Below are 19,877 nucleotides of genomic sequence, written 5' to 3' on the forward strand. Positions count from 1 at the left end.
GAATCCAGGTTAGGTTAGTTTTAAGTTGAGTCAGTGCAACAGCATAGAGCACACAGTCTGCCAGCTGAGTCTGAGACAGCCTAAAAAGGCTTTGGTGTTGTAAAGCGCATGCTGCATTTGATTTAACTTGGATATTAGAAATTTCCAATATCCTACTTTAAAAAAAAAAAAAAAATCCATTCAGGACCACTATAGCCAAAAGAGGATTTTTATTTCCATCTGCAGACATTTAGATTTGGCACGGCTCTGTCGCAGGACCTCCCCTCACAGAACAGCAGGCTCTTTTTGTGCGGGTTTCTCTCGTGTGCATCTGATCTCAGTGTGCTGCTGTCATGGTCTGTGGGTTTTGTTGTGTTCTGAGTTTTCTGGACTTTAGCTTATGTTTCATTGTTAAGATTCTCAGTTGTTAATCTTTTTTCTGAATATTCTGGCTTGTATTTTGGTTATTAATGTCTGATTCTTTGGTTGGTCGAGCCTCTGTAGTGTCTTCTTGTACCTTGCGCTTAAGTCATCATCTCTGTGTTAGGTGTCTTCCTGTCTTATTTTGTGAGTCCTTGTCTCTTGTACCTTGCTTTTAGCTGTACTTCCTGTGTCTTTGATTACTTCAGCTGTGTCTGGCTCCGCAGGTGTTTCCACTTCCCCCCTGACTGTCTTCTGTGTGTTTATTGCCTCAGTCTCACTTTGGTTTGTGTCACGTTGGGTCTTCACTCTATGCTCCACACCAAACCTTGACAGCGATGTATGAGCCAACACCCGAGGCCTGTGCTAAGCAGTGAGTTCAGCATTCCCAGGGTATCTTTCCCTTATCTGAATTTACTTACCAGACTGAGCATGTGTGAGAGGTAAAGCACTGTGGAGTAATATTAAAAGTCTGTGCTTTAAGCACTTTGGTCAGTAGGACTGGAAATGAGCTGCTATAATAAAGTTTAGCTTATTTGAAGTCAGGAAAGAAAGCTGGAACAGCTGCCGACTGTGGAAGTGAACAGACTTACTAATATCACAGCGCCGTCATTAAGACACGAGAATCTGATGGTTTCCAATCGAGTATTTCATTAAAATGTTTAAAGGACAGTTTTAGTTCTTATTCTTTCAGCTGCAGCTTCAGTGGTGTATAACGCTTTGAGAGTAAAGAATAAATATTAGTTTAAATTTGCCAACAAGAACCATTTTATTGTAAATAGGAAGCACAATAATTGAAGGGTCTGGAGGACCTGGCAAAAAAGACTAGGACAGGTATGTAATGGGCCACAGGACCCAGATCTTCCTTCCCTAAACTAATAGCATAAGGGAACCTAAACTAACAAATGAATCTGTGAAGAAAAAAAACAGACACTACCAGAGCGTCCATCCCAAGAGGAAAGCTTAAAGCAAACAAGTCCCCACAAGGTACCGGGGGCTGGAGGATGCTGGAGCTGCTCGGTCTGGAAGAGGAGTGCTTTAAATAGACACAGCAATCAGTAATCAGTCCCATCTGGCGTACCTGAGAGAGGGGGGAAAAGAGAGCAGAGCAAGAGGGAGACGAGGAGAGAGGAAGAAAACCAAAGGTTAACGCTGAAGTTACCTGGATCAGAGGAAATCCTGCATCACAGCACAGGCCTCAGGCAGCACCTTCCTCTCTGCAAACAGTTTGCAGCTGCATTACCTACAAACAAGCTTATTATTATTTTTATTATTATTATACTTAAACTATTATTAATAAAACAAAGCTCTAAAAATCTCTTTAAATATTTGCAGATCATGGCTACCCTTAATAGCCTTACTATTGATTCACAACCTTTAAAGAAGATTATCTGTATCTGCACCAAAATTTAAGGGGTTTATTCAATTTAAATGAAATCAACTTAAAACTCCACCAGGTTTGATTGCCAGGCTTGTGGCTTTTGCATAATCCTGCTGTAAAACAGTCGGTCCAAAGGCACTCCACCGTGGCTAAAACACTGAAAAACATCAGTTTGCTCACATTATTCTTGCAGAGCAGGTAGCGATCTGGAAGCATCCTTTTTTTTTTTTTTGTAAAATTGTAAATAAAAAAAGGAGGTGAGCTGTAACTTAAGTGCATGCTGCAGTCAGTTCCCAGCTAGTCTGTGTATTAATAGACACAGTTCCTTTATTCATGAGGAGTCTTCAATTTCGTGCTGATGATGTCATCATAGAAAAACTGATCCACAAACAGTTTGAACCCTGTTAAACTAGATCTTCTTCTTTTTTGGGTTGTATGTTTAAAGCAGGGATTGATCGCTCTGTTTGGGGACTTTGTGATGGATCGACCCGCTCGCTGTGCAACAAAAGGTTACCGAAGTGTTTCATTAAATGCAGACGAGGAGGTTCTGTTCAATGAATTCACATCAGGCGTTAGGGGAAAAAAAAAAAAAAGCAATAAGTGCGAGGACCGAGGAAGCGGACGCATTTTAAAACCTTCCTCGCTTCTTTTGTTGCTTGAAGATGAAGACTTGGGTTGTGCTCGTTGCCTTTTGTTGGACAGTTGACAGCGGAGAGATGGCAGGAAATGAGGAGGAAAAGAGACGATTATAGAAACACTCAGACATCAAGTGTCCTTTAGGACCTGACTGAAAGCCGTCAGTACATCCAGTGGAGCGTGCAGCGTATTATATAAGAATTTGGCTTATGTTTAAAAATAAAAACATTCACACTGACCATCCAATACCACAAGGTTTAACAACATCACGAATTATGAGGCATCGCCTATGTGCAAATGCGCATGTGTGTGTTTTTTAGTGCAGCAGATAACTGAGTCAGTCTTTCCAGAAGTGTTTACAAGCACCAGAATCAGTGTCGCTCCTGGCAGCCGTGAGAGTTTTCTAAATTTGACAATTTTCCAGTTGGGCAATTATTTTCCTCTTAGGAAACAATGGTTTACTGCAGAATTTAGACCACTGGATACAAGTCTGAGGTTTTACTTCTGATTCATATCCTTTTGACAATAAGTAAGTCAGATTTATTGTTTAAAAACCTTCTTCAGAGCTTCTTTGTTTCAGGTAAAACAAAATTTTAATGCAGTGACCTGTAATGTCAACTACATGTTGCTTCATAGATCGGATACGCGCAGCTGCACCGTGCTGTGCAGGTCAATGCATTAGCACTGTGACGCATACAACTGGGTTTGGACATTTGACATTAATCCAGTGCCAATTTATTCCCGTGTGACTCAGTGAAATTCATGTAATTGATGCAGGAAGAGTCCTTCATGCTTGACTCAGCTCTCATGCTGGCACAAGCTGTCAGCCATTAACAGTAACAACAACAGGCTGACGCTGAGAGACGTGTAACCATTTGCTGTCACACCAGCAGCCACATTAACATCAGCAGTTAACCTGACGAGCAGGTCTTTGGACAGGTTCGAACCTTTTTTGCGCCACTGTGCTATTTGTTATACTGTAACTAATCTAATTACACTCTCTAAGGTTGGTTAATCAGATTGAGATGCTTTGACCTTAAACAGGCCGTTCATGCTGCAAAACCCTCCAATGTGGCTGAATTAAAACAATTCCGCAAAGAAGAGTGTTACAAACTTCCTCCACAGTGATGTAAAAGACTCACTGCTAGTTATTGCTGCCAACGATGGCACAACCAGGTATTAGGTTTAAGGGGCAGTTACAGTTTTACTTACTAATAAATGAAATCATTTAAAAACTGCATTTTGTTTACTCGGGTTATCTTTGTCTAGTACTGAGATTTGTTGGATGATCTGAAACACATGTGACAAATATGCAAAAAAAATAAAGAAATCAGGAAATCAATACTTTTTCACAGCTCTGTATGTGTACATGTTCAAACAGCGGGGTTATAATAGTTTTGGATTTTACGTTATAGTTTAGTTTTAGTTAGAGGAAAAAAAAAATAAAAAAACGAATTCAGTTAGTTTTAATTAGTTTTCAGAGTGGTTTTTTTCATTTTTATTAGCTTTTATCTTTGGTTTCATGCTTAGTTTTAGTTAGTTTCAGTTAGTTTCAGTATTAGTTTTAGTATTTTCATACCTAATCAGGTGCAAGATTCAAGGCGTAAAAGTGACTATTGTGTAATGAAAACTTGACAAAAGATACCGTTTAAAGAAATATATTCAACAACCAGCTGTTCACAGACAGCAGAACTACATGCTAAATGTGTGTAATATTAAAGACACACATGAACATCAGCAGGGAGAAACAAAGAAAAACATGAACTCCCAAACTCAATAAATTCTACAATAAACTTCACAATAAACTTCAGCATCAGTGCAGCAGATTAATAACACCTACATGTGGTGTTTGACAAAAACAAACTCTTTGAAGGAGTCAAAGCTCAAATCCAGCTGCATCCTGATGTTCTCATCACCTGAAGCTGCTTCTGTTTTGGAGCTAGCTTGGTTAGATGCTGCTAATTAAACCTGCAGGGTCTTTGTACACAGCCTACAGAAGTTGCCAACCTCATGTCCACATTTATGCTTGTGTAGCTGGATTGTGTGTGTTAATTACCTTGTGATCGTGTGCAGGTGTTTTATATGCAGTGCAGGCTGGGACTTCTTTTTTGGTCCTCGCTCTTTGTGCTCAGTTTTTTGGCTGCAAACATATTTGTCCCTGTTTTTTTTCACTTTCTTCATTCCTTCACGTCCATCCTGATAGTTTCAGCAGTCTCCTACCAGGAATTTGCTGACAGTTGTGAGTCCTTATATTGATGCTTTGATTATTATTCCTGATTGTTATTCTCTCACTGATAAAGTAGCCGGAAATGCACAAGGACGCAACAGTTTAGTCACAACGTTCTGGGCTGCGTGGACCCGACAAGTAGTCCCGTTTCTCCAGAGGCGCAGGCCAGGTTACCTGGTAGGTTCAGAGCGGTTTCTGTAGCCTGTGCGCTTCTCAGCTGGACTTTGATGTTGCTGTTTTTTCCTGACTGAGAAATGTTCCGCACATTTTTCATCATCCACAACAAGACTTTCGATTCTATCTGTGCTCTTGTACTCAAAGAGCCTCCATACGGGACTCTGCCGCTTTCTCGGCAGACCGCAGCCATTACTTTGCAGACCAGCGCGGTGAACGAGCACACATGCGCACACACTCACACAGTTGTCCGATGGCGCTCCCAGCTTAAACTCGGAGAGCGGAAAAAATGATTTCATATCAATCCACAAGGCTTAAAAAAAAACAAAAAAAAAAAAGTGAATGAAAGTCAGTTCATCGATAATTTTAGTTAGTTTTGTAAACTCACAATTCAGTTTTAATTAGTTATCATTTTTTTCCTTTTAATTATAGTTTTTATTTATCTTAGTTAACGACAATGTTTTTTCAATTTCAGTTTTCGTTATTTCGTTCGTTTTCGTTAACTATAATAACCCTGTCAAACAGCCATGTTAAAAGTGACAAACACAGAAGCCTGCAGTTGTTTCGCATGTTTTACAAATGTGGAGACGCGATCATCACTGTGAATCCAGGCTGTTTCTGCTACAGCACGGCTGAAAGCCGCGTCAGAGCAGAACTGCACAAAACCTCTTCATCTTTGTCAGTGCTCCACTGACAGATGACAAATAATGCCTTTTAATATTTTCAATAAAATATATATTTTTTTCTTTTAACACAATAACAACAGGTCTGTCATATTTGGTTGTTTTTCATCTTTTTTTAATTAATTTTTTAATTTATTCAATAGGAGGTTCAATAAACTCCATAGTTTCAAAAACCTTTAAATTATCTGGCAATTATTTCATGGTTCCAACTTTACAGGTTCCATTTTCCCAGCTAAAACTTTGTCATTTTGTCCACCAAGGACCAAAGTGAGCTAAAATCTGGAGACGATCAGTTTTACTTTTACTGCCGCTTCCTCTGAAGCATGCCTGGTCTCCATCTTAGAGAGAGGGTGAGGAGTGCAGCCATCTGGGAGGGGCTCAAAGTAGAGCCGCTGCTCCTCCACATCGAAAGGAACCAGTTGAGGCAGTTCGGGCATCTGACTGGGATGCCTCCTGGGCGCCTCTTGGGTGAGGTGATCTGGGCGTGTCGTACTGAGAGGAGGCCCCGGGGTAGACCCAGGACACGCTGGAGAGATGATGTCTCTCAGCTGGCCTGTGAACACCTTGGGGTCCCCCCCAGATGAGCTGGAAGAGGTGGTGGGTGGGGAGAGGGAGGTCTGGGCTTCTTTGCTTAGGCTGCTGCCCCAGCGACCTGGCTCCAGATAAGCGGAAGAAAATGGATGGATGGTACAAAAGCAGTTTGAGTTCACGCAAACTGGAGTATTGTATTTATAACTATTTATTATTCAGAGGACGTTACACTGATGTTCACTTGTATCCTGAATACTCAGATCTTCTCATTAAGAGAGTTATTAATTATTTACATTTTTGTTTTTTAATGTGTGTCCTCAGACTGAAGTCAAGTCCTTGCAATGACTGCATGAATGGATTTATATCCCCACAACAAGGTGCACACACACACATGCTCTGATGTATATGAACACATTCAGAGAGAACAAACTAGGCCATTGATTGGCTTGCTCGCTGTTGCTATGGGAATTTAAGCTGCTCTTCCATTGGTCAGGCTTTGGACCAGGACCCATGCCGGCTGTCTGTCAGCATCCCACCGTTGTCGTGGCAACAGACAGGAAGCAGGGTGGGAGGAGGAGAGTGGTGAGGTGGTGGTTGTTGTTGTTTTTGTTGAATCCTACAGAAGCTGCAGCAGAAGAAATTCCTCTGTCATTTGTTTTCTTTTTTTTTTTTTTTTTTTTGCTAGAGGATGATCCGTCTGCACATTTTTTTTAATCTGCAGGATAAAATGGCTTACCATTTTTACACACACACACACTCACACGCATACACAAGCTGTAGGGTCACTGGGCAACGACCCGCTAATCCCCTGCCAAAAGATGATTATTAATATGACATGTTGGGATGAAAAGGGGATAAAAACGTAGGGAGAACATGCATGTGAGTGTGTGTATCTGTGTGTTTGAGAATCGCGAGCGTGTTCAAGTGCCTGAAATCTTTCTTTTTTTTTTTTTTTTTTTACTGCACATTTATCCAACGTCTTCTTCCTTCCAACGGTTTCATTACGGCTCGATTCAAATGCAAATGCCACTCATTCGCTTTTAGCGAGGTTCAACTTGTTAGTTTCGCCTTCCATTATTCATTAACCTGAGAACACACCACCATTGTTATTTCTGCTCGAAAATTCAGGCTTTGCTGCTGCGTCATAAGAACGGTGCTGTTCAGTTTGCTGGGCTTCTACTGCGCTCAGCAAGTTGGTGTGATATTCTCACATTGGCTAATAAAGGGAGAGGGAAGAAGGTCAGCCAGGATACAAATGCTGAAAGTTTCTGAGATTATGTGGTTTAGATTTTGATGCTTGGAGCGAGTGTAAAATTGATTTGGCTGCAGTTTTTGTAAATTTTAGTTTTTTAGCCCTGAAAATTTCATGTGGCTATCCTCTGTGCTTATGAAGACATGATGGAAAGAATGAGGTGAATCACCCACTTTGAGGACCTGTAACTCTGAGCATATTGATAGTATGATAGTTAAATTTTGCATGGCTTATACTTAACTTATTATACTTGTATGAGCTGATTCTGAGGGGGTCAGATGGGAACATTTCTCATGTTTGTTTGACTTCTTTTCATTTGCTTTTTGTCCTTTTCTGCCTCATAAGTCGCAGCTTCTTTGTTGTGCGCTGCTGTGTGAGAGCGCATAGTGGATTGTGTGTCTGCTTGTCCGGCGGGATCGAGGTATGTTGACACGTGCTCACAGCTGTGTTTGTCCAGCCTTTCCTTTGCATTTTTTAAACCACCTTCCCTGCAGGAAAGCGAGTAGAACAGCATGTTCACCTGCTCTGTGTTTGGCAGCAGTGGCGACAGACTCCGCAAAAGGACAGAAATATAATACAGCAGGAGGAGTTTTGGGGATTATCACTATATGTTAGTTTCTGTTGCATCCCCCAAATAATAATATAACAGACTATGAGTTAAACAGTCAGGTGTTGGACTGCCAAGGCCTCCGCCCTCAACTGCCCCCCAATACCGAACCACAGGTCTCCGATGGCTCTTCCAGCAGGAGGGACCAACTCTGCTGGAGGCTCGATAAGCTCATTGTTTAAGAGGCTCTCAAACGAGCCCCTGCCCCAGGCCTGGCCCCCTCATCCAGGCGAGGTTTCTTCATTCTTACATGTAGTCTGGCCCCTCACCCAGCACCAATTTGCCTTGAAAAACCTTACCAGGAGCAAATTGCCCTTGACAACAACAGCTCCTGGGAAAACACGTGCAAGCAAACTCCTGTGGCAATTCATGGAGGGTGAGGAGCTCAGTCATTTAGGAGGAGCCCAGAGTAGAGCTGCTACGCCTCTATATTGAAAGGAGCCAGTTGAGCAGGATGCCTCCTGTATTCCTCCTAAACAAGATGTTTCAGACATCTCAGCTGGCTTGGGAACACCTCAGTGTCACCTCAGAAGAGCGGGAGGAGGTGGATATGGTGGTCTGGGTGTCCCTGCTTAGACTGTTGCCCCTGCAACCTAGACCTGGATAAGTGGCAGAGGATGGAAATGATTAGAAGCGTCATTTAAAATTAGATACCAGCATCAAAATCTGCTTATTTGTCCCTCTGAATAATTCTAAAAATCTCATAACCTGCTTATATTTTCAAATCTTTCCAAGATCAAAGCAGCATTTTTAGCTACAGTGTGCACACAGACTGATGGATGCATCAGGATGCAGTTTGGGATTCAGAATCTTATCCAAGGACACTTTAACATGCAGACTGGAGGATCTGGAGATTGAACCACTAACCTTCTGAGTACTAGCTTACTCTCTCGAAGTCCTGAGCTACCTTTAAGAGCGAGTTTCATGGAGCCAGGAGTCCATCCTGGGAATGTGGCTGAAACAAAAGTACTACCTGTGCAGCTATACCCATAGAGAGTGATGACTACACCCACAGAGTATACTCATACAAGTATAAATTAACACTAAGGGCATTCAAAGGGGACTTTTCTTAAATAAAAACTTGTTGCTTGATTAAAAGAGCAAATATAAGAGTATAAGTACCAGTTTGGGTGCTTATTTACTTGTAAATTACTGCCCTGTAATGTGACTGTATCTGCTGCAAGAAACTACTTCCTTGCTGTGCAGAAAAGTTCTGACAGTTTCAAAACAGATTTTTGCCCTTCGAGAAGAGAGATCAGAGGTCGAATACAGAGCAACAGAAGCTTGAAATAATAAGGCTTCAGTATTTGGCTCAACTCTTAAGTGTTTTGTCAAACATGCCAAACCAGTTTCCACTTCCTTTTTTATTTTTTTTTAAATCCACTGCTTCATGACCTCAGGGAGGCAATTAACTAAATCCCAAGGGAGGAAAGTGAATGATGCAAGCGGAGAAGGGCGGGAAAAGGAGTGGCACCCAAATCAGGTGATCAAGAGGAAGCAGACGGGACTGAAAGGTACCAGAGGCAAGAGGGGAAACAAAACAGGAAAAGGAAGAGGAGAGGAGAGCTCATGAATATGAGAATAAAGTTCCCCAGACAGGGGTTACATAAGCACCTCTGACCCAGAAACCTTCCACAGCCAGACTGAACTCACCCCGAGATAGAGAGGATGAAAACAGCCCGAGGAGCGAGGAGGCGTGGGAAGGAGGTTAAAGAGGAAGGGATTTATTTAACTGATTTATGCATCCTTTTACAGCAGCTGTAGGTGTTTCTGATTGTCACATAGGTGCACATTTATAGAGTAGTATCGTATAAAGCACTTTGTTAGTGTGAAGGGCGTATTGACTAAAACAGACCAATGAAAGGTTAGACAGGACGTGGAGGGAGCAGGCGAGGGCAGACTGAGATTTGAATAATGGAGGCAGCAGGAAACGAGGTGAGAGCGGTTTAGAAGGAAGCCTTGAGTCGGCGTGAGGCTGCAGGTTGCTGACAGGTTCGCACAGTCAGGTGCTGAGGAAAACAATAAGGAACAAACAAGGACAGGCGCGGAGGACAAAGGCAAGGCGAATTTTATTTATCGGAGCTTCAAACAGAGGCCTGCACCGGAATGCCGATGAGGAAAGTAAACAAAGTCGTGGATGGTGAAAGCTTCGGGAAGATTGATCACTTTATTAAACGCAGTGGGTCGCTGCATTGTTACAGATAAACAACAAATATAAACAGATATAAAGGTACGAGGATGCTTACAGAGGTTGCACAGTGCGCGCTGAGGTTGAAGCTTTACACTTATTAGAATTGACTCAACTGATACCATAAAGTATTGAAATGTCTAACCATGGTAACTGGCAAAAAAAATTCAACGCACGTTATTACAAGTGGAAAATCACAATAAAACCAAAGCCTGTAATTTAAAAATGGCAGCATTACACAGTTGCTGCACATCAATGATGTGAATCTCTCAGTTCACCACATCCCAAAGGTGCTCTGTTGGATTGAGATCTGGTGACAGTCGAGGTCATTTGATTAGAGAGAACTCACTGTCATGTTCAAGGAACCAGTTTGAGATGATTTGACCTTTATGACGTATCCTGCTGGAAGCAGCCATCAGAAGATGGTACACTGTAGTCACAAAGGGAAGGACAATGTTCAGGCAGCGTGTGGTGTTTAAATGATGCTCAGTTTCAAAGTGTGCCAAGAAAATATCCCCCACACCATCACCCCACCAGCAGCCTGAACTGTTGATACAGGGCAGGATGGATCCATGCTTTCATGTTGTTTACAGCTAATTCTGATCCTAACATCTGAATGTTGCAACAGAAATCGAGGTTCCTCAGATCAGGCAACGTTTTTCCAGTGTTCTAGTTTCCAGTGAGCCTGTGTGAATTGTATCCTCAGTTTCCTGTTCTTAGTGATACCCGGTGTGGTCTTCTGCTGCTGCTGAGATGCTCTTCTGCATACTTTGGCTTTAACAAGTGGTTATTTGGGTTACTGTTGTCTTCCTATCAGCTTGAAGCAGTCCTGCTATTCTCCTCTTATTGCTGGCATCAATGAGGCATTTTCTCCCAAGGACATGCTGCTCACTGCATATTTTCTTTTTTTTTTCTGCAAAATTCCTAGTAGATCAGCAGTTTATGAAACACTCAGCACATCTGGCACCAAGAATATGCCACATTCAAAGTCACTTCACTCACATTTCTGATGCTCAGTTTAAATTTCAGCAGGTCACCTTGATCATATCTACATGCCTAAATGCACTGAGTTGCCAGTATGTGATTGGCTGATTAGAGATTTGAACAGGTGTACCCAGTGAAGTGGCTGGTGACTGTATAGATCACACAACTTTCTATTCTTGCCACACCAGTGGGCCAGTTCCTTTGAACAACTACAAAAATTTTAAGAAATAGATTAATATCGCAATATACCATATTAATTATATTAATATTGCTTGCTCAGTGAAATTGGCAGGCTGGTACAGCAGATTGAAAAAGGAAACAACAGAAACATTAAAATGGATTGAAGTCATGTAAGGATACTCAAAATCCCAGGTAAGAAAACATGTAAATAACAAGCTGAAAGATTAGGCTCATGCAGCGTTAGTGCTCACCAATGCAATGAACGCTAGGCTACAGAATGTGACTTTAGGACATCTATTAGAAATGATCTCATATGTCAGGCTGGGGAAACGGGCTGTTAAAAACAGGCCGATCTGAGATTGACTAGCTGGAAAAGAGCCATGTGAAAAATGTGTCGGCTTTGTGCTGTTATTAGCCCCGAGGACTCCGCCGCTCATTTCCTTTAAACACCGCATGATCAGAGACACAGAGTGAGAGGCTTTGATCGTCCTTGCCCACCCACCTCAAACACCCACTGTTATGTGAGCTATTATTACCTTCTGTTTCCTTCCGCCATCAGGGATGCCAAACTGTGTGTGTGTCTATGTGTGTGTGTGTGTTTTATCACTGCTGCGGATTTAAAGACACTTTATTAACAGGGTGATCCTCTGGATCATGCAGGTGGATTTTCATGGTTTGACCTATTAAAGGCTCGGTGAGCATTTTTATACATTATCCAGTGCAGATAAGCCTTCGGTTAGTCCCGAAACACATGCAGCGACACTTGGGTGTTTGTCACAGTACTCTTTATTGTATCCACCTTTCACACTCGCTTTCTGTTTTCTGGCAGGCATCCACCTCAGCTCACCTCAGTCCACCTTTCAGCTTCCCACGCTGGGCAGCTGCGCGCTGCCCCCCCCACGCCCCTCTCTAAACCCACTGCCCCAAACCACACCCGACACCACAAGTAGGTTTTTAATAGTGCTGAAGAATATCAAAAATGAGGACCACAGGATTTTTTTTATGGTTCTGGTGGTTTCTCGGTGCATGCATAGCTTAATATGTATTATATTGTTTTCCATTGGCTCATCTTTTATCAGCAGTGTATAGAATATAAAAATTAAATAATCTGCCATTAGGATCTCAGACTCTAAGCTATGGGAAAAAGTTGTTGGAGCTACGTTAAGAAGAGATGTGATGATCAGTGAGCAGCAGTGTGGAGTCATGCTGAGAGAGAGCACTACAGATGGGATGTCTGAGAAGGTCAGAAGGAGCTGCTCTGTGTCTTTGTGGATCTAGAGAAATCATATAATAGGGTGCAAAGAGAGAAGCTGTGGTACTGCATGAGAAGTATGTGAGGCTGCTGCAGGACATGTGAGGACAGCGAGACAGTGGTGAGGTGTGCCGTAAGTGGAAGTGAGCCTGGAGAGGTGGAGGTATGCTCTAGAGAGAAGAGGAATGAAATTCAGAAGAAGCAAGAGAGAATACATATGTGTGTGTGAATGAGAGGAAAACCGGTGGAAAGGTGAACATGGAAGGAGCTGAGGTAGTTGAAGTAGAGGAGCTTAAATACCTGGGGTCAACCATCCAAAGCAATGGACAGGGTGCAAGAGAGGTGAAGAAGAGAGTGCAGGCAGGATTGGATGGAGGCGACTGTCAGTGATTTGTGACAGGATGGGCAAAGGATGTTGAACATGGAGCTGCCATGCAGAAGGAAAAGACCACAGAACTTTGTGTAACAGTTGAGCCTGTGCCCATAGTGAAAGTCCAGCAGAGAAACAGAAATGAAGCCACGGACACAGCTCCTCTCTGTGCACCTCTGCTCTCTTTTCTCAATCCTCCATCCGTCTTTACTGTCCCTGAATGCAGCACAGAGTCCCTCCCAGCTGCTAACACGTTGTATCACAGCTTATTTTGCACCTTGATGTTTGCCCTTTTGGTTTTGGATTACTGTTATCATATATTAATTTTTTGCATCATATCAGTTTTAAAACCTTGAGCAGGAAGGTTGCACAGCCAATACAGGCCTCCTCCGTTATCCTGGTACTTCTGCTATACGGCCCAGCGCTGGTTTTTAGTTTCATTTCTCTGTGGTTTGCCACTGAAAACCAACATGCAGAGTTTTGAGGCAGGTAATCAGTCACAGTAAACTTTTAGAGGTCAAAAGTAAAGGACTCTGCCACACAAAACAAAGCTTCAATCTCTGTTGAACGTCTGGAACACCTCTGCACCCAGCAGCACCCACCCCGATTTTCACTGATAAGGGGTGGGCTTTTTAATCTTGCATGATATTGATTTTTAAGTTCAATTCTTATTTTGTTGCCTTGTGTAACCACTTTTCTTTTCTCTATCCACAGGTAAAACCATGCACCTGGGCAGTGATCCGTAACCTCCCTTGCCCCTCACCTCCCTCCTGATCACCTCTCCTCCTCCATCTGTCCTCCTTCCCCTTCCTTCTCTCTCCTCCCTGTTCGTGATGACGACCACACTGGAGACAATGCTGGCCCAGCCCGACCTGGAGCTGGGCCCTGAGCGGCTGGACGGCTGCGAGGCCTCTCGTGGCAATTACAAAGTAGTTCCCTCTGTTGTCTGCTCGATGTGCTGTCTCTTCGGCATCATTTATTGTTTCTTTGGTGAGTGGGAACTGTGACATTCATGTAGCAGCAATTGTTAATTGTGACTGATTCAGGCCTGTTGGTGAGGTCACGTGTTTCTGACTCTTCTTTCAGGCTATCGCTGCTTCAAGGCGGTGATGTTCCTGACGGGCTTGATGTTCGGCTCTGTCGTTATCTTTATGCTCTGCTACAAGGAGCGCGTGCTGGACACCCAGCTGAGCGTGGAGGCCTCGGTGGGCATTGGCCTGGGCATCGGGACGCTCTGCGGCCTGGTCACCATGCTGGTTCGTAGCGTGGGCCTTTTTATGGTGGGCCTGCTGCTCGGCCTGCTGGTGGCCGTGGCTACCCTGGTCGGCATGGAGGAGCTTTCCGACAGCCCACCGCGCTCCGTCTGGGTGCCCCTGGGCGTGCTGCTTGGCCTGGGCATGCTGTTTGCCGTGCTCACCTTGCAGTGGCAGCGTCTGTTTACAACACTGTCCACAGCGGTGTTCGGGGCAGCCGTCATCACGGTGGCTTTGGACTACTTCGTAGAGCTCTTCGCCCTCGTGTTGTACATGTACGAACGGATTAAAGCAGAGTCTGGAAAGCCTGTGTGCTGGATGACGTGGGTGGTGCTCGGGGTGTGGCCTGCTCTCACTCTGCTGGGTGTCATGGTCCAGTGGAAAGTGACCGCTGAAGGATACTCCCATACCAAGGGTGAGGAAAACTGGTTCCAGTGCATATTTGTGGTGATTGACTTTGGTTTAAAAACAGGTAGAAATATGCAGAATCTGTAGGCAAGGAGCAAGATCTTTTGTACTGGAAGCTAGTATGAAATCAGGTGGTATGACAGTATCTACTGTGAATTTCATTTTAGCTTCAGCTAACGAGCATAATAAGATTCTTGGGACTTTGCAAGAGTGTCTGACCAAGATTGCTGGTTACATAAACTAGTAGTACTCACACAAACACAGCAAAATCCACAAAATAAACACAGGGTGTAATATAATGAATGGCCTGGGGCCTGTCAAAAAAGGTGAGTTGATTCATGTTAAAATACAAATAACTGCCTTTGTGGATAGTTTAAATACCTGCTCACTTGATTTAATCCCCCACCATTTGCTTTATACGGAGACAGCACAACTATTGAACAGGTTTTTTAGTTTGCCACCATCTTTAAATGAGGCTTTTTTTTTAGCTGTTCACCTTTTTTCTTTCTAGCAGTGATTCCTGAAGGAGTGAGTCTAAAGGAGAACATGAGGGTTTATTTGATTATGTTTATTTTAAAGATCTATTTACTAATTTTTAGCAGATATAAATTTATAACACAAAGTAAACTGTGTTATAGTCATATAGCTTTTGCTAGTAATATATAAATGATCTTTTTTGTGGGTGAGTAAAGTTTACTATATAGGTACGCTAAATGGAGTTTTGTCCAAATAGTGTATACAAGAGGCCATGCTGGCTCATAGACACAGTGAGGAAAAAAATGTTATAAGAAATCCTAATGTATGAAAATAAGTTATTTTTTTCAGGCAAAATCAGGGGCTATAATGTTTAGTTTAGCAGTCTAAACTAAATGTTTTTGGAAAATGTAAAAATGTAGAATGCGGTTGGCTAAACCCACAAGGGGTTAATTTTGAGATTGTGTACAGGCACACCAGATCTCATGGTTCCTCTACCTGCCGGGCTTTGCTTTTATGCTCATAAGCACCCTCTTGTGACAATATGGATGAGGACTTAGCTTTTTAAAACTGATAAACCAAGCCAAGTGAATAGAACAGGAAGTCAACTTGGATATCTACTGGCTGAAGCCCCAAAATAATGGCCGGGCTGACGCTCCAAGACATCAGACAATAGTTGACAGGTTCCCAGAATGGCATTTTAGAGCAGCTATAGCGTTGCTGCAGTGGTCTGGTCCTGACTGCAGCAACTTTTCCAAATATGATAAAGATCTGATTTTTGTCACTCGTTATGGCATTACTATATCAGTTTGTATTGGTTTGACTGGACTTTATTCATGGCAATATTTTCCTAAATACACTTAAATACCTGTACGCTTGACCTGCATAGATACTTAATGAGAATCTTTCACCTTACTAAAATATCCAAGGGTAAATAAATAGAATGGCTAAAAGAACAGAATAAACATCTCCACAAGAATTTCCTGAAAACTCAAATCTAACTTGAAGGAGTTCCTCGGGGCACTTTCATCGATCCTCTTAAGTTTATAATATGATGAATCAAATTTTAAGATCAATTTCTGTACTAAAACATCCACAATGCCTCTGCGTTTAGCTTTGAAAAACAACAGATTCACTGTCTTCATCAGCTTCCCTCTGTCCCCCACAGTAATCATTAGCCGGCAGCAGCGGAGGATGCAGGTGATGCGCATTCGTCAGCGAGATGACCGCTACCGCAACAAGAAAAAGAAGAAGCAACAACATGGCTCCTCCTCACACCATCACCAGTCCAAGCAGCTGCACCCGGAGGCAGCCTACCGCCGCAAACCCAACCCTATCCGTCGCTATGATACGGACGTCCTCTCGCCTGTGAGGGCCATTAATAATAATGGTGTTGTTGTTGTTAAATGAAAGGTTTTATGGAATCAGATGAAATTTAAGTACATCATTGAATTTTAGAAAAAAAATAAGAAGAAATTAGTGAAACCTTAGAAAAACATTATTTAATGACATACCAGGATATTATAAATGTTTATCAATGTACTAAGAACAAGGCTGACTTTGATGTGATCAGATTACCAATGTCATGACATGTTATATAACTAAGTTATTTTACAGCTAGTTGGCTAACTGGTAGCTATTACTGCGGAAAGCATCAGTTATGCATTTTCTTTCTGCCATTACATGATTTACCGATGGCTAAAATTAATTGTTTGATAGTATCATGGATCATGTTACCTACTGACACAATATGGCAAGCTAGCAGACAAGGATTTCAACTTAAATATGATTTTGCTAGTGGTAGTGTTAGTTTTTACCCAGAGCTGATAAATTAATGGTAAAAAAAAAAGTACATCCTCTTTCAGTTATAAGTTTTACATATATATGACAATAAAAATAATTAGTTCTGAGTCTTAAAATTACTTAAATACAACCTCAGATGAATAACAGCAATGACAATGGCTTAGATTTTCATCTGAGCAAACCACAAGACTTCTGGAACAATGCCTTTTTGACAGACATAACCAAAGTGGAGATGTTTGGCCATTATGCACAGTGTCACCTTCTGAAAAAATTAAATACAGCATATCGGTAATGATTTGAGCTTGTTTTATAGCCACAAGACCTGGGCACCTTGTAGTCATTGAGATGACCATGACTCCTCTGTATACCAAAGTATTCTAGAGTCAAATGTGAGGCCATCTGTTTGATAGCTAAAGCTTGACCAATCTAGGTCATGTAACCATAGTATCATTAGCTTAGAGGCAACCACATTGGGCCAGGACTCATTTTTAAGTTATGCTACAAACTGAAGATAAAACCAAACTAATTCTAACTACTTAAACTTTTTTTTTTTTCTCCAGAGCTACATTCAGAGCTTCAGAGACCGGCAGGTGCAGGCGCAGCCGTTCCCAGGCCGGTTAGTTGGAAGCTCCCATGCTGTTGTGGAGATGGGCTATGACTGTGGCTCCACAACGCCCCTCACTGGAGCAGCAGGACCTTCGCTACGGGTCTAACCACTCCAACACCTCCCAGATGCCTGAACATACCACTAACCCTAACCCTAACCCTAACCCAGGGAGAGATGACTCTATAATCATACCTGTGCAAGAACAAACCGCCATACAAATAAGAGGATGGGGAATAAAATATTTAGGGCTGAATTTACCTGAAATGCAAATATATTTAACTCTTTCCTAAATAAATTTTGGATTATAAACATCCTGCTGGAGCTATCAGCGTGGTGCCGAGGTTAGCTGACCTCTATTCACCGTCCAAACGCACAAATGCATGCATGCACCTAACACCAACACACACACACTGCAGCTACAATTTTAAAGGTCGACTTGGAAGCCTGAAGCACCCTGCTGGACCCATCCTGAACCTGTATGCCACCATCTCAAGTCAAACCAGATCAGGGATTGGAGCTTCAGTGCAAACCCACCTCAGGTTCTAACACAGGCTTTGTACAAAAAAACCCAAACTTCCTTGTTAAGTTTCTACTGCTGACGCTACAGAAGCAAGTAGAAATTGAATTAAAAGTCCAATTAATATCATCTTTAAAAAGAGGTAAGGGCCATTAAGTGCAAAACGAGATCAACTATTTACTGTCTGTGCCATCTGGATTACAAACATCCTTTTTGAAATGAGGAAAGATTTCGTAACTGTCACATTTAAAGAGGGGCGAAACCCTTTGCCACCCTTGGTGCTGGACGACACACTACTTCAAGCGGCCAACTGCACTCTGAAGGCCAGGGAATCTGTTTAAACGGGTGCCTTGCCCCTCCTTGGACTGTATAGTTCAGCAACAGGAGGGTGGTTACTGGCAGATATCCCACCAGTGGCTTGTTCCTGCATTAAAAGAGGATTTTTCTGTGAGAGGTTGGTAGCCACGGAGCTACAAAAAGCAGGGTTAAAGACTTTTTGGAGATGAGCTTGTTGTCTTTACAGATGTCTGGATAAATGAAGTTTACAATGGCACCTCAATAAATCTGATTTTAAGGATTTTCATTGCTAGAAAATATAAATCTTGCTCATTTTGCATCTTTAATTTTTTTTTCTCCATGAGATTATTTTCATTTGAACTAATTTTGCAGAAAGCAAAAAAAAAGTTTTTGTTTTTTTTGTTTGTTTTATCCATCTGCCATTGTGTAAAACTTGGCAGATGGTAATCCATGACAGAATAGTATCTTTTCTTGTTGTGCTATTATAATTACATAGCAGATTTTCAGTTGATGATTGTAGTTTATAATTTAAAATCAAACTAAATTCAAATATGTATTTGAATTTAGTTAAATATGCAAGCTTTTTAGCTTTCACCTTTTGAGTTTAATAAAAGCTTATTTACACTTTCTAATGAACTTAAAAGTTTAAAAGTAACCAAAACCCTTTTTTTCATATTTGCTATTTTAATTAGTTTACGGTTAATTTAGATTAATTAATAAAACACAGCTGTTAAAATGTTAGTCTAACCAGCTCTAACTAGCTTTAGCATTAGGAGTGAAAGCTAGTTAGTGTCACTTCTTACCTTTCAACTACTGAGTAAAATAAAAAGGTGTGCTTCTTAAAAGTTATTTGTGATTTTTTTTTTTTTTTTTTTTTTTGTTACCAAAAGAGAATAAATTCAGAGATTTATTTTATTGTGTAAGTTTAAAATAGTTTGTCTTTTCATTTTCAGTTATTACAGTGCTTTAGACATTTATCATGATTACAACAGGGCCGTTTCACATTTCTTTAATGTTGGGGCCTAGTAGCTTCACTGACAAAAAGTGTAATAGAAATGAAAAGTGGTGGGAATCTGTGTTAGCATGCTAAGCTAACTAGTGTGTCCTTTCCAAGGAAATTTTGTTCTGAAATTTTGAATAAAAGCTAATTAAATTTGAAATCCATAAATATAATTTTTTTTTCAAAGTTTTATTTTTGGCTTTTTGTTACAAAAAAATATGATGGGAAATGATAAAGTGTTTTTGAAGTGAAATGTTTGTGATCATTTGCCATTATTAAAACAGAACCATGAAAGCTAATGCTAACAGATAAGTCGCATTTATTTGATGTGTGGTAACGATGCAAAAAGAAGTTTTTGCAGCTTTGTGATAATGGATGCAACATAACAGGAACTGGTGCCAGTGTTAAGTGTTTATTCTCCAAAAAGAGATTTATTTATTTATGTTTGCTATTGGTAATTTAATTTTAAAAACAGTTTTGTTATTCCATTTGTCACACAGCTGCCATCATTTTTTGCTATTACAATTGGATCATGAAAGTTAATGCTAATGGCTAAGCTTAAAAATAATGCCAATGAAAAGTGGTGGGAATCAGCGTTGATGTTAGCATGTCAGGCTAACTAATGTCAATTTTTAAAATGTAAGCTAGTTAGCA

The 19,877-nt window shown here is 41.5% G+C and overlaps 1 protein-coding gene across 3 annotated transcripts in view; it reads left to right on the forward strand.

The window, feature by feature from the left end:
- The window catches only part of tmem198ab (transmembrane protein 198ab), a 38,133-nt gene extending 20,582 nt beyond the window's left edge, over positions 1-17,551 (forward strand). For 2 of the 3 annotated variants that reach the window (XM_030756086.1, XM_030756092.1), the window contains exons 2-5: positions 13,579-13,854; positions 13,951-14,532; positions 16,168-16,367; positions 17,363-17,551. In XM_030756086.1, coding sequence (XP_030611946.1) covers positions 13,698-13,854; positions 13,951-14,532; positions 16,168-16,367; positions 17,363-17,515 — 1,092 coding nt within the window. In that variant the 5' untranslated portion in view covers positions 13,579-13,697 and the 3' untranslated portion in view covers positions 17,516-17,551. Of the gene's footprint in view, positions 1-638; positions 773-13,578; positions 13,855-13,950; positions 14,533-16,167; positions 16,368-17,362 lie in introns of those variants that run through there. The other variant, XM_030756102.1, reaches the window with a different exon arrangement.
- Positions 17,552-19,877: the final 2,326 nt, after the last annotated feature.

This window comes from Archocentrus centrarchus, chromosome 2 (assembly GCF_007364275.1).
Source record: "Archocentrus centrarchus isolate MPI-CPG fArcCen1 chromosome 2, fArcCen1, whole genome shotgun sequence".
NCBI lineage: Eukaryota > Metazoa > Chordata > Actinopteri > Cichliformes > Cichlidae > Archocentrus > Archocentrus centrarchus.